This window comes from Penicillium manginii (assembly GCF_028828005.1).
Source record: "Penicillium manginii strain IBT 31320 chromosome Unknown utg000006l:1.0-4164085.0:1.0-4166146.0, whole genome shotgun sequence".
Classification (NCBI taxonomy): domain Eukaryota; kingdom Fungi; phylum Ascomycota; class Eurotiomycetes; order Eurotiales; family Aspergillaceae; genus Penicillium; species Penicillium manginii.
The window spans coordinates 1,632,979-1,649,036 of record NW_026643107.1 but is presented as its reverse complement, the minus strand read 5'-3'; the positions used below and the strand labels follow the sequence as shown (position 1 = coordinate 1,649,036).

General features: G+C 49.9%; 6 protein-coding genes across 6 annotated transcripts; 1 reads left to right on the top strand and 5 right to left on the bottom strand.

Moving 5' to 3' along the window:
• Positions 1-3,705: 3,705 nt before the first annotated feature.
• Positions 3,706-6,955, bottom strand: N7533_008974 (putative beta-N-acetylglucosaminidase; the record flags this gene model as incomplete). Its single annotated transcript, XM_057105624.1, has 4 exons — positions 3,706-3,819; positions 3,884-6,402; positions 6,489-6,607; positions 6,906-6,955. The coding sequence occupies 4 exons, from the start codon at positions 6,953-6,955 to the stop codon at positions 3,706-3,708; spliced, it is 2,802 nt and encodes a 933-aa protein (XP_056957073.1).
• A 661-nt stretch (positions 6,956-7,616) lies between these two features.
• Positions 7,617-9,501, top strand: N7533_008973 (uncharacterized protein; the record flags this gene model as incomplete). The annotated part of the gene is made up of 5 exons (XM_057105623.1): positions 7,617-7,784; positions 7,870-7,928; positions 8,312-8,373; positions 8,428-8,576; positions 8,632-9,501. The coding sequence occupies 5 exons, from the start codon at positions 7,617-7,619 to the stop codon at positions 9,499-9,501; spliced, it is 1,308 nt and encodes a 435-aa protein (XP_056957072.1).
• An 826-nt stretch (positions 9,502-10,327) lies between these two features.
• N7533_008972 (uncharacterized protein) lies at positions 10,328-10,759 on the bottom strand (the record flags this gene model as incomplete). The annotated part of the gene is made up of 1 exon (XM_057105622.1): positions 10,328-10,759. The coding sequence occupies one exon, from the start codon at positions 10,757-10,759 to the stop codon at positions 10,328-10,330; it is 432 nt and encodes a 143-aa protein (XP_056957071.1).
• Positions 10,760-11,678: 919 nt separating this feature from the next.
• Positions 11,679-12,254, bottom strand: N7533_008971 (uncharacterized protein; the record flags this gene model as incomplete). The annotated part of the gene is made up of 2 exons (XM_057105621.1): positions 11,679-11,797; positions 11,930-12,254. 2 exons carry the CDS (start codon positions 12,252-12,254, stop codon positions 11,679-11,681), a joined length of 444 nt encoding a protein of 147 aa, XP_056957070.1.
• A 567-nt stretch (positions 12,255-12,821) lies between these two features.
• N7533_008970 (uncharacterized protein) lies at positions 12,822-13,631 on the bottom strand (the record flags this gene model as incomplete). Its single annotated transcript, XM_057105620.1, has 3 exons — positions 12,822-12,878; positions 12,981-13,130; positions 13,197-13,631. The coding sequence occupies 3 exons, from the start codon at positions 13,629-13,631 to the stop codon at positions 12,822-12,824; spliced, it is 642 nt and encodes a 213-aa protein (XP_056957069.1).
• An 847-nt stretch (positions 13,632-14,478) lies between these two features.
• N7533_008969 (uncharacterized protein) lies at positions 14,479-16,057 on the bottom strand (the record flags this gene model as incomplete). Its single annotated transcript, XM_057105619.1, has 3 exons — positions 14,479-15,078; positions 15,102-15,495; positions 15,576-16,057. 3 exons carry the CDS (start codon positions 16,055-16,057, stop codon positions 14,479-14,481), a joined length of 1,476 nt encoding a protein of 491 aa, XP_056957068.1.
• Between the last annotated feature and the right edge of the window lies 1 nt (position 16,058).

Sequence of the window (16,058 nt, the reverse complement as noted above, 5' to 3'; positions counted from 1 at the left end):
GGCGATCCACCGGCTCTCGGCACTAAAAGAGGAGGAGGAGGGGATATGAGGAGAGAGAGGGGGAGTGTGTGCACTCTAAAAGGCCCTGAAGATCATGCAGTGCAGAAGACGGAAAGGTCATCAAAACCCTGAAAAACGCCACGGATGACCGAATGATGAGGGTTAATTAAATGAAGAGGAGGGGGGGTTGGAAAAAGGGAAGAAGAGGAGGAGGGGGGCAAAAGTAGAACGGAGGCAAATCAAAGCCGGAGGGGGTACTTGTAATAGTATAAGTGATTTGAATGGGAATGATAATATAATTATAATTATAATTATAATTATGATTATATTTAATTACGGAGTACCAATTACTCCATACTATCAAGCTTATTATCTGGGTCATACTATCATGATATGGGATCCCATTTTATTATCACTCATGGGGAATTGTATCTCTCCACACATATTCCAGAGTAAGACTACTTCACTCCTTCACACTACACTACACTACACTACATACTTCACTTTGATCCGCTGTCTCTCTTTCACCTACACCTATTCGGTCCACACCCAAAGAAGGATCGATGATCAACATGGGCCCCGTCTGACATGCAGTGCCTTTGCAAAGACAGTCAGACCAATGATAACAAAAGGGCCAGGGCCCCGAGCCTGCGTGACTGCGATCGTGTTGCTCCGCTCTGGAAATGCTAGCGGATGCTAACGATTTCACCAACATGATTGGTGAAATCGGGGTCCCACTGTGAACGGGCGAGTCCACATCCGCACGCATCCAGTCGGAGTCAGGAACCGAGTTGAGTTGAGTCGAGTTAGGTAGGTCCAGTGCAGTGCTGTACAGTGCTGTACAGTACGAGTGCGAGCGAGAACAATATACGGAATAAGTGGTGTGGTGTGGTGATGTGATGCCATGCCTTGTTCTGTCCTGCTCTGCCCTGTGGTGTGTGCTTATGGCAAAATGTGCCTTTGTCAACTCACCCAACTGGCAGAGGATTGTGGACCCTATTTTCCCCCTCTGCTTCTGCTTCTGTCTCTGCCTCTTGTCTCTGCCTCGGCCTTCTCCGTCCTCGTCCTACCGAGTCCATCAAGACGTAAAAGGACCATGATCCGCTGCAGGTTCGCGAAATGATGCATCCAGTCCATTCGCTTGTGTAATTCCGAAACGGCATCACGAGCATGTGTTCCACAGGAGAGTATGGAGTCGAGCCAGACCATCAAACGTTGGCTCATCTTGACGGGTGTGGCGGGGGCCAGAAAGGCAAAGAAGAGAAGCTTGGGAGGATCATCTGTCGAACTCACCCTTCAATCTCCCCTGTGCATTTACCCGATTTGACCTAAACTGCTCAGTGGCTGGTCTTGATCATCATCCATCCCAGAACTGGTTCAGTGGATCCAGGGTCTTTGACAAGTCTCCAGTGTCCACACAGTCCCCATTCATTCCCCCCTTCCCATCCACTGAGATGAGATATACCAAGTACGGAGTCCTCGATGCGTCGCCCCCCCCCCCTGAGAGCAAGTCCAAGCCAAGTCCACAAGCCCCCGAGAGCCTCTCTCAAGCTTTAGCTTTGATTTACTTCCCGACGAACAGGAATACTGTATACATGTACATGTCCGTACTCCATATTCCGTACCCCCCGGTGATCACTGAGGTCGATCGATGGGATCTAGATGGGATGGAATGGATACCCCTAGATCCCGCCCTTCACCTCTTTCAGTAGCAGTTTCTTTCCTCCCGTCTCCCCCCATGTACACAATCACACAATCATACAATCATATCATACGAATGTGATGGGAATCGAGTCTCCACGTATCTGCGACCGTCCGCATCCGCTGGGAGCTCCCAGAGCGGGGATGGACCTAAGGATCGAAGATAAGGAATGTGGACCTGACCTTGTTCTCATCCTATGAGATGGAATACCTGTGTGCCCCTATTGCCGAGGAATTCCATCTTCTTCTAGTCCATATACGTCTGAGATTGAGTGGGGGCAATTCAAGGAAAGATAGAGGCAGAGGCAAAGGCAGAGACAGAGACAGAGACAGAGACAGAGACAGAACAGCTGTACTCCGTACAACCTGCGCGATTTCCCACATGAAAAGGAAAAGGAAAAAGAGCCAAAAAAAAAAGCCTCCCATCCAATCAACTTGGATCCCCAGATTAAACTCTACTAGATTGAAAACGCTCCCCTAAAGGCAAACCACGGCCGAGTCTCGAGTCCCAGTGCTTTCTCATTCATTTGCCCCGGATGCAATTCTGGCCCCGACACTCCGCTAGCCTAGCGCCACAGGGTACAGTACTCCGTACTTATGTACACTTCATGTACTGAATCTACTGTGCTGACAGAGTTCAGGTATTCTATTCGTCCTAAGCACAGAGCCTTACCTATTGCGGTCTCCCTTCCTCGACGGAGATCACCTTTTTCTAGAATCTGCAGAACATGCAAACTAAAACCAAAACGTCTCGATAACCGAACCTGTGGAAAACGCCGCCCTCGAGCCTCTTGCGAAAGGGAAAGAAAAAAAAAGTGGACCCCCCCTGTCTTGACCTTGACCTTGACCCTGCTTTGACTTTGGTGCTTGTTCAAGTTCTTTTTTGTTCGCCTCCGGCGCCAAGCGGGATCCGTCCTTGTCCAGAGCCCACATTCTCCCCGTACCCTAGGGTAGTTTTTTGATTTGATTTGGGCATACACAGCAAACTGGTTCAAGTTGAGTTTGGTTTTCCAAACCCAGTTACAGAGACTCCATAAGACCTACGGACGTCCGGTCCAATAAGCAGCCTCGATTACTCTGGTGCCTCATTAGGCGCTCCACCCCTCTCCACGCATAACATATGTGCATGGAGTTTGGGCTGGGCGTCGGTTGGAGCCGAGGCTGGCGTTGATTCTGCGCCCATTCGTGCTATTCTATTGGTGGTCCTGATAATGGAAGGCAAAAGATACGAGGCTGGGGTTTCTAGAATGAAAAAAAAGGGTTTGAAATATAATCATAATCATAATCATAATAAGGTAATGATAATAGTACCAACTTGAAGGTAATAATGTGGAAAATCATCAAACCTTGAACAGAAGATACAATCTTCCTGGGCGCAAACAGGCTGCGGATCTCCCGTGATCGACGCATTGTTTCTTGCCGACTCTGAACCACCTCGACCCCAACCCAAATACTAGTATGCCTAGGTCTACTTTGTGTACTGTACTCCGTATCCTGTACATATGTTTATCCACAAAGAATGATGTCAGATTGGTCCAGATGACGCCGTGCAGCCTGTCTGTCCTACCCACCATGAATTGGCCAACGCCCCCCCCCAAATCACGCCCTAATTTGGGGGCGAGTCACACGAGAAAGAAACGGCAACACAAAAAGAGAAATAGAAAATACAAAATAGTAAAAGTGAAATGAACCAAGAAGAGAAAAAAGCAAAATGAGACACGCCAATCAGGAAACTCCTCGAGGGAGTGCATGTACCTGCATCACAAACCCTGGACCCGGTTCCAGAACGAATAAAACAGGCACAACCCGGGCCTATAGCCAAAATGCCAGATGGATATCATAAATGCAACAAATCGGAAGACAGACGCGTAAAAGAAGAATATGAAGTGAAAAAAGGGTAAAAGATAAAAACAGCTGTGGCTATCGCTCTCCCCTCTTAAAGGCCCAGAACAATTGGAAGGGAAAGAGAAGAATCGCGCCCATTCATACACGCACGTCTATCACTCACGATGGATGCATCATCGACCATGTGGCTGCATCACAATTCACCTCCTCGAAGCTGTGTAGCATGGTGAAGCCCATCGAAGAAAGACAATCGAAATTGCCGTCGCCGTCCACCTAGTTCCTGTTAGCACGTAAACTCAAATCAAATCAAATCAGAAAGGGGTAGTAGGGTTCGTACACAGTCCATGACCACAGCATTGGCATTCAGCTTTCGGATCTGGCGGATGGCCAACAAGATCAGGCCCTGCATCACGGTCGAGTAGTCATCCGCAATTGGGGAGATAACAGGCGACGAGATGCCCCCAACGGGAGTGGGAGTATGCGTAGCGCGTAGAGTCGGCATATGCTCTGCCAAGGTAGATCGCTCATTATACACAACAACACTTCCTAGAATCATGTCATCCGTCGACCGCTTAGCACGGATGATCCCACAATTCGGCGCACCGGCCAGTGCCATGCGGTAAATATCAGCGACGCCCTGCCGGGCATTCGTCTTGATGTGGTCGAGGATCGTGCGGGCAAAGTCCCACCCGTAGACCAAGTCGTAAACAGCGTCGGCATTCTGCAGCGTTACCGTCAGGCCTTCCGGCGGCGTCCAGCTCGACAAGTTGCGCAGCACCACGCTGCATACCGGGCGCGCGAGCGACGTGTTCCATCCAAGATTGGCAAACCATTGCCGCAGTCGTTTCCGCTCCACGGGACTGACGGTAGGGATGCCTAAATATATTCCCGGAAGTCGCGAGCCGAGCTGGAAGCGTTTCATGCCTTTCCGCTGGACCAGTGAGCGAATTGCTCGGCTGTGTAGGGAGTGTCCAATTGACAACTTTCGCCGAGCTGGATCGACGATCAAACAGCCAATAACGCCGGTGCCCGAGGATTGGAAGAAATATGTTGCACAAAATCCGTACAGGGCTTGCGTGCTGCTGTTGCGAACCACGAAATGTGCCTCGTCGATATCTTCTTTCCGTAGCAGGAAACTGCTAGAGGTCGCACCGAGAAGCTCGGAGCGCTGGCCTTGTGTACAGTCTTCCCGCAATGCATCTAGCAAGGCATCCAAGCCGTGACTGTCACGTTCCTCATTCCAGTTCTCCACCAGCCAGTGCTGCCGGGACTGATGGATTTTTTGACTGCGACTGATAGACCCGGGTAATGATCCAGAGGGGCCCAGTTCACCATAGAGAACTTTGACGAGTGCCTGGAGCGCTGTCTCTGTGAAGTCATATGTGCAGACGTAAGTTCCAACCGAAGAGTCCATGGCGAAATCGTAGGGTGAGCTGACAGAGACCACAATCAAAGGCTTTTCCAGCCGCTCTCCTGTTGATGAATATTGGGATTGACAAAGTAGTGATATATGTTTCGAAAATGCTTGTTGATATTTGTTGCGATATCCATCTGCTGTGACAACAATCACAGCACTCGCACGTTTGACGAGATCTTCGTGGATGGGCCCTACGCCATTGGCCGTGTATGAAGTATGCAGCACACGCCCGTTTCGTTGACGAGAGAGTGATCGGCCAAGTTCCTTAAACACACTCTCCCCGCTCATGACTGAAGATGTCCTTTCCCAGGACGACGAGTCGAGGCCACCGTGGGCTGTCTCATTAACAGAAAGCGTAACTGCCGAAGCCGCGAGTGGTTTGACCAGTGGCGTGAGGAGTAAAAGCTCCTCGCTTGGGTCAATTATATTGGAAAGGGGGATGAGATTATTCTTGTCTCGCATCACCGTGATCGAGTCGTTGTAGGCACGAGTAGAAAGATTGGTATGAGAAGGCTGCATCTGTGTAAGCGAAATAAGGCCTGGAGGATTCAGTGCTTGTTCCCAAGAGGTACAGCGAGCCTTGAGAGCCAAAACGCGGCGTAAAGACTGCTCAATACGAGCGCGGCCGATAATTCCATTCTCAACGCCCAATTTCAACCCGTTGATTGCCTCTTGCTGCACGGGGAACGACCGGCAAAGAAGGACGACATCACAGCCGGCATTTTTGGCCATCACTGTTCCGCCACCAACACCGATATTGTGCGTCAGTGCCTCCATCTCTAAACACTCTGATACAACGACTCCTTGGAACTTCAAATCTTTCCGCAAGAGCTCGTCGACAACTTGGTCACTCAAACAGGCATGCATGACATTCATCCCGGCCGATGACATCGAGACTCCGCCTACCATCATCGCATCCAACCCGTGATTAATCGCATTACGAAAGGGAACCAGTGCGCTCAAGCTTAGCTGCTCGAGAGACTCTGTGATGATGGGCACGTCGGCATGCGAGCCGAGGAACTCTAGGTTTCCGTAGGATGGGAAATGTTTGCCGCAAGTCGCAAGTCCCGCTTGTTGATATCCTTTCATGAACTGGACACCATACTGAGACGCCTCCTGGGGGTCATCACCGGTGGTACGAACACCCAAGGGCTGATTTCGAACATTAGTTAGCACATCCAAGACGGGGCCCAAAATCAAATTGACCCCAACAGCCTTTAGCTCTTGAGCTGTCGCAACGGCAACTTCATGAGCCAGTGCTTTTGACCCGGTTGCCGCGATTCCCATGGCACTGGGGAATTGACGTATATAAATCTCATCATATAAGCTGTTGACGCCGCCATTTTCTTGATCCAGTGCGATCATCAGTGGAACGAGGTGACCAGCATCGCGGGCAATGGTCTGTAATTCGAGAACCAGTCGGGTAGCTTCCTCCGCAGCTGTGGATACGAGATCAGTAACTTCTTAGGAAGGATCAGGTTGTCCTAGGCTACTACCGAGCCCATAAAGGAGAAGTAGTAGATACATTTAAGGTTTTTGGCTGAGAGAAGGACCGATCCCAAATGGTAGTTTTCGATGAGTGAACGAATCTGAGGGCTGACCGTGGTGCCATCGAAACCCATCATAAAGAGCTGGCCCATTTGCCTGTAGGGTGGTAGGTCAGCATGGTGTGTTTAGTGTTGCACGCAGCACAGCACCACCTCCATACGCCCTCACCAGCCTCGCCAGCCCGGTGGACTCTGCTCTGCAGGTGTCAAAGCTTCCGAAAGTGGAAATAGGCTAAATGGCACCGAGAGGGCGGGGGGATGGCGGGGGATCGATGGGGTTCCACAGCGCCCGATGGTCATGGAGATGGAGGTCGAAAGGGGGGTGGAGGTGTGGTGTGGTGTGGTGGTGCACCGGTGACTGGGATAGGTGCACCGGAAGAAGGCGATCAACATACCTGTCGGGATCCTCCCAGCCCGGGGGCAGCATGTCCTCCTTCGGGGCCATGGCCCTAGGGGAGGGGATGCGGAATGCCAACAGAGCCCAACTAGAGAAGGGCGAAGGGCAAGGCGCAAAGGGTTGAAGCTCGAGACGGTTGCCGCAAGCAGAACTGGAGGATGAGATTCGAAACTCCTCCGAGTTCGCAGTCAGGTGACGAGAGAGGAGTTGGAGGGAAGGGAATGCGAATGCGACAAATGGGAGCAGCTTCCAGGCCTGTCGGGGAGCCGCAATCGGGGGGAAAGTCAGATAAACCACAGCGGGTCTCTCCGCCCGTCAGGCAAAGTCTATGCATACACACTATGTACGGAGTACACTAACTACTACTAGCTAACTACTAGCTAACCATATTGTCAATATCTGGGGTTAAGCATGAGCCACACGCCACAAATCACCACGTTTTGTTCTTTCCTCCCTTCCCCAGATGTACCTGATGATCCTTCTCAATTTTGATGGGAAACACATTGACCCTAGTTAACTAGTTAGTCTATGGAGTAGCATGACCTTGGTTAGTCAGCATCACGTGGGGTACCATTTTTACCATACGTGACCAAACGTGACCGAACGAAGCTGGTTGCGACGCTAAGGTTGCACTCTCTCCCCAGCTTTCTCTTCGTCTACAATCCTATCGCATATCCACTTTAACCTCTTTCTTTGCCGATTTCACCGGATGCAACTTCTTCATCACCGATGGCACCTTTCATGCCAGCATGACATCCAGGCTCCGCTCTATCTGGAGACTTACCCTAACCTCCCAGGTCTATCTGCCAATCAGAATCTCAGTTTCTTCTTCTTGACCACTGCGTCATTCCCCATTCTTTCTCTTGTTGGCCACATGGTATAGATGCTCCCAGCTACAAAAAAAATAGTTAGTACCTGCTTTGGTCCCCCCATTGGATACACGTACCAACGTTCACAGACAGCCCACATGGCCCCATTACAACAATGACATTTGCGGAGGCCATTCTTCCTACTTAGACCTGTTAGTGATGTGGGATGTAGTAACCGTAGTCAAATCTGGACGTCGAGAGCGGAGCCACATCTACTACGACGGTTGATCTTTTTGTCACTGTCGTACACCCCCCCAACCCCGACGTAACCGATCCATGGGAGGCGTCGTCCTCTTTCCCTCTGCCTTTCTCTGTCCTTAATCATATCTTCCTCTCTTCAATTCCTTCTTACCCTCGACCTTGACCTTCCCAATCTCTTCATCCTTGGAGGTTCGCAATCCTAATACACCTCACCTCAACTCATATTTACTTCCTTCTCGCCTCTGACGTAACTATCCACCATGTACGGCTTTCTTCCCTTCTACCCTTGCCTACTCTATGTTTTCTTGACAAAGTCAAGCTGACTCCATCACAGGCGTGTTATCATTCGCGAAGACCCCCAAGAGGTGTCGGTGTATATCGCCGACTATATCGTCAGTAAGTACTTACTAGTTGGCTTGCTGACTTGCATATACTGACAATCTCACCCAGGCCGCATCAAGGCTTTCAATCCCACCGAATCTAATCCCTTCGTCCTGGGTCTTCCTACCGGCAGCAGCCCCGAGATAATCTACAAGATCCTCGTGCAGCGCCACCGCGCAGGCGAGATCTCTTTCAAGAATGTCGTAACCTTCAACATGGTATGTAAAAGCCAGCACATCCCCCCCAAGCCGCATATACTAACCAACCACAAAGGATGAATACGTGGGCCTCCCTCGCGACCACCCCGAGTCCTACCACAGCTTCATGTACAAGCACTTCTTCTCGCACGTCGACATCCCCCCGCAGAACATCCACATCCTCAACGGCAACGCGACAGACCTATCCGCCGAATGCGCCGCTTTCGACGCCAGCATCGCCCGCTTCGGCGGCATCGAGCTATTCCTCGGCGGCGTCGGACCAGACGGCCACATCGCCTTCAATGAGCCAGGCTCATCTCTCGCCAGTCGCACGCGTGTCAAGACCCTAGCCTACGATACTATCCTCGCCAACTCACGCTTCTTCGACAACGATGTCAATAAAGTCCCCCGCATGGCCATGACAGTCGGCATCCAGACCATCATGGACGCCCGCGAAGTCGTCATCGTCGCAACAGGCGCCCACAAAGCCTTCGCCGTACAGAAGGGCCTGGAAGACGGTGTGAATCACATGTGGACTCTCTCCGCGCTCCAGCTTCACCCCCACCCGTTGGTCGTCTGTGATCGCGATGCCACGCTGGAACTGAAGGTCAAGACTGTGCGCTACTTTGAATCAATCGAGTCGGCCGGTACGGATGCGCGCACCCAGGGTCCGGCGCTGGTGTATCGTCCTCGCACTTATGTGCCTGCGCCCATTGTCACTAAGAAGACGTCGTCGCGCCAGCAGCCTACGCCCGACCGCACACCTGTCAAGGTCCCCAAGGACCTGCGCATTAATACGGAGCTGCACACTGCCATGGAAGACGATGAGCTTACGCCCGACAGCATGTCTTCGCGAATGGTCGACTCGGCTATTGGCGGGCTTGACGGGGCGCTGAAGAATGACTTGATTTTTGACCGGATGGGTGCGAGGATGACTGCTCAGTGAGATCTGCGCCGATGGGCATGGCTCTTGACTTGGGCGGGCTTGCATCTTTCCTTTTTCCCGTCTCATAATCTTCTCTTTTTTCTCGGGTCATCGCTTGCATTTGTGGGATTCGTTTCTTTCTCTTTTACTCTGGATGAGTTGCGGCGTTGTTCTTTTCTTTATCTCGGTCGTTAATTGATAGATGGGGCTATGGTGGATATGATATCCTTCTTTTCTTTTTTGAATCTGCATTCGATATGTCATTTAGGCACCAGCGAATACAACGGCATCACATAATTCGGGGCGCAATAGGGTATGGTTAGATTGATACCTTTTAAATTAGAATTCAGTTTATTTATTATGTGTTGTTTTGTGCTGTAATGCGTAGTGTGTGTTTGTAGTGTATACTTCTTGTAGGTATTGTTAAGGTCGTATCATGCATGACTTGGCACCTGTGGTCCATGCACAGCCCTGCAAGGTTACACTTGGTTGGATACGCTAGTTCGATAGTAAAGTGGGGGGGACTTGAACTGTCAGTATTTACTAGCTCGTCCAGGAAAAAGCTACCATAAACATACCTATTTAGCAGTTTTCCTATGTCAGGTCTTCAAGTTGACTTTTCCTTTCCCCTCGCCGCTTTTGCTCACTGAGCAGAACTGAGCACGCCTCTGAGCGCCCATTGTTGGTTGTGGTTGTGGATGACCTAACAGGGCTGAGGTCATCCGGCCCGTTACACTTCGGCCTTCAAGTTTATATTGATATAGATCTTCGATTGTCCGTCACAATTTCTTACAGGTAGACTTTCTAAATGTATTGATCAACATTATCTTGGTAGGGTTGTGTATGTCTATGTACATGATTCATCCAAAATAACACCAACACTCCTGATTCGCTCAATTTCCTTCTCGTATTCCAGCTTTTCCCCCTCATCCTCGAGCCTAGTGTCTTTCTTAATCTCAACTGTCCAGTACTCGAGCAAAAATTCTGGTAACCCCAGTCCCATTTCGTGGTATTTCGACAAGAAGAAAACAGTCAGATTCTCAACTTGTTCAATCAAGGGTCGCTCTTCATCACGGATACACTCCATGTCATCTCTCAGTTTGTCATATTGGGTCTCATGCCACGGGCCGCTTCCCAAGCAGCATAAGTGAGTAAGTTCCAAATGTTCAAAGATGCAGATCCGAATGACGGTTGGGGCCAGTGCATCATTCCAGGCTTTCACCGAGCCAGGCTTTGTGCGCTCGCTGAGGAAACGAACTACTTCAGACACAGCTTGCATTTTGAGTAAAAACCCCTTCCCTTTCATCAGGTCCCGAAAGAAGGTTGTAGATGGAAGGCATCCCTGTGCCGAGCACGCACACGAACATGCGTCCTCGTGACAATCCATGAAGAGGTTCTCCAAAAAGTGCCAGCTTTTGTGCTTCAACGGAGACCACTCTCGATCTAAAACTCCAAGTATTGCACTCAGACTCCTTGATGGGCTAATATCACTCCACTCAATGAGATATGAGAAGCTCCCTGGTTGTATCTCATCCCCAACACAAGACTGGAAGAGTGATGAAACACCGAGTCCAAGGAAGTGCATTGCTGTGCGACCATCTCCATGTTGCCTTCTATGAAGATCAGCGCCCTTACCCACCAGAAATTGCAGCGTATCTAGTACTTTTTTGAGACCGCCAAGGGGTTGAACTCCCCAACCGACCACTAGAGCAAGGTTCATGAGCATAGTAAGTCCCTTGCTTTCTTCTTTCCCATTTTTTCTTCCTCTTCCAAGTTTTGAAAACCTGCATCGAAAAGCATTTTTGCAGCATTGATATCATATTCAATGTAGCCATAAACAGTGTCCATTTTATTAGGAAATTCCAGGCCTAGATCAAAATGTATATCAAACATTTTTAGCTTGGAGGAAACTTGTGAGGCATGAGAGTCCAGAACACCCTGCTTTGGTAAATCGAGTTGGCCTTGTATGTGAACTGGTAAATGTCTTTCGGCCAATTTCTGCAGCTTTCTTCTGCTCTCAGCTAAAGCATGCACTACCAATTTGAAAATTTCGAAGTTGCCAGTTTTATGTGCCATACGGACATGGCTCGTATTTATACCTGGATTGTCGTCAATCAGTAGCAGCTGAACTGATTCATAACAGTTAGATCTGAGAGCGTGGGATAGAATTTTCCTCTTATCCAGATGATAGCCAGCTTTCAGAAGAATGCGAAGTCCTGGTGGCCACCCAATGCACATTTCTGCGAGATAATTTCCATCTTCAGGAGCTTCTCTGGCTGTTGGCATTGAGACAACATTTTGTAAATCGCCCTCTGATCTTAAAATAATGTATTTCTCTAGATCAGAAGAGTGCAGCTCTAGATTTTCGGCCAAAATTAGTGCTCGCTCTCAACTGATTAACTTGCACCAAAAATGGGAAATAAAGAGCCATCTAAGAATACGGACATACCGTCATATAGTACATTCCGCCTCATTATAGCGTAGAGGTAGTCACTGGAGCAATGTCTTGGGTAAGACGAGCAGGCATTGTATTGGCAGAAATAGAGCACCGGGTCGGAGGTCTCATTAATACTTTGTGTTAAATCTGCACCACCGGCCACGAGATCAGAAACCATGAACACCATTTGATCTTGGATAAACTTCGATGCACCGTTGAAATCGTTACTCCCATTTATGAGGAGGGTGTTCAATGCACCTCCTTGAAATAGACTTCTTTCGTTTAATGGGACGCCAAATTCAACAAGACGCTTGATAAGGTCACGGTAATCTGCCATCATAGACTCAGGAACACTCGGTATCAACCGAAGAACTTCCTATTCTATTTGTCAGAGCCATGGAGTTTTCTTCGACTGTCGCGATTTCTCTGCTTACATGGATGACATTTCTACCCGCCCAAGAGTTAACATCTTTGGGTGAAGCCGAGCCTTCCTCGTATACTAATCGTAGCTGATTGATCAGGTTCCTGATCAAGGCCGGCGAGGTTCTTTTGTTTTCCCGCTGGCATAGCTCATCATTCACCTTCTCAACAAGCTGAAAAGCGGGTGACTCTCTCGCATCGACAATCGGACAAAAGCTCAAGGACGGGAAGATTGTATATCCCCCACCTCCTCTGATGCTCTTCAAACAAAAATGAACGGAACTGCCAAATAATCGGTTCCTAAAATTCATTCTCGTCTCAAAAACAGATTTTTCTTCATGGAAGTAAAGGGGACATCCAAACTTATGGGAAGATTGCCAAAGTGATGCCAGAAGCCCTTTCCTTCCCCGGGGAGAGACAGGCAATGATAAACAAGAACATTTCTGTCGCCGAAATCGACCAATGGGCATCCCTGAGGTATTGATCAAAGATACAGTAGTGTGACTGAGGACTTCATGGGTGTCGCGTAATGGGCCCAGTCCTGCGAAATCTTGAATTGGCATGTTTTGTCGGCTGAGTTGAAGAGACTAGACCCTTTCAGTCAGTTCGAGCATAACGTCAAACAATGTTTCCAAAGACTCACCATGTCTCCAAGCTGTTGCTCAATGCCCGAAATCCTCAAATCGATATTCTGTTGGGTCTGGTCGATATTTTTGACGTGACTATGGATCATCGTCGATTCGGTCACAATCTGCTTTGTAGTAGCACACAATATTGTTGTCCTCTCTGAATCCTGCGAGGAAATGAACCTAGCCAACTTTTAGAAGCGAATCAGGAAAGAATATAAGAATGGCCAAACTTGCAACTGCAAAACATCGATCGAGGTGTCCAGGTTTGATTGTAGGCTCTCAACATGCTCGAGAACTGCCTTGATCGTGTCACGCCGGAAAGGATATAATGCCTTGTTGATGAAGTCTCGCTCGGGCTTCACCGGTGATGCCTTGCACTTATCCATGATATCCTCCAATTGTCCCAGGCCCCTTTTGCATGCGACAATATTTCGCTTAGCAGTCTTCACTGCGGCAGTTTCTGTTCGCAGGTCGTCATGACTTTGAAAAAAGTCTTCAAGAACCTGAAGAACATCTTTGAGTCCCTCGAGCTTCTGTATCATATTCTTCGTTTCTTTGGAATAATCACGGAAGGTGCTGTAATAAGAAACAAGACCTTGGCAAACGGACAAGCCCAGCGAGACGATACCGACCGCAGTCCCGGCAAGGGAGACTGGGTCGCTCATGATGGATGTTCTAATGAACGTTTATCAAAGAGAGGGTGCGTATAATAGGGTGCGTAAAGAGATTTTGATATCGACTCTGCGAAAAGGAGGGGGTAAGATCGAATGCAAACATGAACAGCCGCCGTTCCAAGGTTGCCTCATAATAAAAGTCAGCCACCTGGGCATCCTTTAGCCGCACGAGGCAGTGCTCGCCATGCCTGCATGCGTATCGGCGAGCAACCAATCATCATTTGCGTTGAGGTTGTGATTCAAGCTGCATATTTTCGGGCCAATTGGAGGCACCCACGTAGAGCTGGGCATGTACATATAGTGACGCCGGGCATAGCCTTTTCAAAAGTTTGACTTAGCCGTTTATTGGGCCTAGGAAAGTTGAGGTACATGAGTCCAATATTGAACAACACAATTCAACAGACCATTGCGCTAATCAAATTTACAAGCATAAAAATACCTGGTGTAGTGAGGAGGAGTCTCTCTCAAAGGATAGGAGGCCTGAGCGGTGATGACTAAAACTGAGTGGTTATCAAGGACTGCTTGGATAGATTCAACTTCTCTTCGTGAGACACTAGCTTCATACAGTTTACTATGGTTTCGTTCCCTTTTGGCAGGATATAGGATATTACAAGACAGCTCAGCGCTTTGTTCAAGTTGCGTCCTCAGCTGAATCGACCCTCGTATCGGAGAGTACGACGCCAACGAGCTTTCCACCACTTCAATAGGTACGTGGAGTCGACGGCTACTGAGGCATGTAGAAGAAATCCGAACTCATGCTGAAATATGAAATTTTGAATGCACCTTTCTATCCGACCAATTCCCGCTCATATAAAATAAACATTCACATCATTATTATTTACAGCTTGGCAAAGACCGTAGCCACAGCCCCACTCATATCAACGAGGGTACTCTTATTCTGCACCCAAGCCTCAATACCCCGACGACCATTCTCCACACCCAGACCACTCTTCTTCCATCCACCAACCGCCATCTCAGCGGGACTCTCGCCCCAGGTATTAACCCAAGTAATACCCGCCTGAAGCTGATCAATAAGACGGTGAGCCTGGTTCAAATCCTTAGTGAAGACACCAGCCGCGAGACCGAGCTCAGTAGCGTTAGCGCGCTGCAAAGCCTCCTCAACGGTATCGTAGTACAAGATCGACATGACAGGGCCGAAAATCTCCTCCTTGACGATGCGCATGTCGTCAGTGCAGTCGGTAAAGATGGTAGGCTTGACCCAGAATCCAGCCTGCAGATCCTGGGGCACGGAGTCGGGCTTGCCGGGACCACCGCAGAGGAGAGTTGCGCGGTCGGTCTCAATACCGTGGCGAATATAGGCGATGACCTTCTCCTGGTGAGGGGAGGAGGAGAGGGGGCCGAAATTAGTCTGTTCGTCGAAGAGCGGGCCAGCGCGGACGAAGGGCATCTTTTCAAGGAGGCGCTTTTCAAAATCGGACTTGAGGGAGCGGGGACGAAGACCCGCGTGCCGTTGGTGCAGACTTGGCCCGTGCTGTAGAAGTTGGCCATCATCGCGCCGTCGACTGCGTTCTCGAGGTCTGCGTCTGGGCAGACGATCAATGGGCTCTTGCCGCCTAGCTCCATGGTCACGTACTTCATGTTGCCGGAGGCCGAGCCGGCGACCTTCTGGCCGGTTGATACCTGGCCGGTGAAAGAGACCTTGGCGATGGAGGGGTGGCTGGTCAGGTAAGCGCCGACATCACCGGCTCCGTTGATAACGTTAAAGACGCCGGCGGGTAGGCCGGCCTCGGTGTAGATCTCGGCCAGTGTTTGGCCGTGGAGGGGTGTGAACTCGCTGGGTTTGTAGACCATGGTATTACCGGCGGCAAGGCAAGCAGCGGATTTCCATAGGGCGCTAAAAAGGAGCATTTTGTCAGCCACATAAGTCCGTTTGGAAATGTTGCAGTTGCATGTTCAAGGGGAAGGGGGGTGTACATTTGAATAGGGTAGTTCCAAGCACCAATACCGGCACAGACACCCAGAGCAGCCTTCTTGGTATAAACCCAAGCATCCTCACGGAGCTGCGTAGTCTCACCATTGAGACCACCGCCACCAATGAAGTTGGCATAGTATTCCAGGACATCGGCACCGGTCACGACATCAACAGTGCTAGTCTCGGTGAAAGCCTTGCCGGAGTCGAGGGTCTCAACGCGGGCAATCTCATCATTACGCTCGCGCAGTAGGGAAGCAGCCTTGTGAAGGATCCGGGCACGAGCGATAGCTGGAGTCTGGGACCATGAAGGGAATGCACGATCACCGGCAGCAATGGCAGCGTCGATATCAGAGTTCGAGGCGATCTGAATATCTGCCAGCGGGGTTGCGGTGGCGGGGTTGATAGTTTGAAAGGTCTTGCCGGAGGAGGCGGCACGAATCTGACCGTCGTAGTAGAGCTGACGGGGAGGGAATGAGAGGGCCATG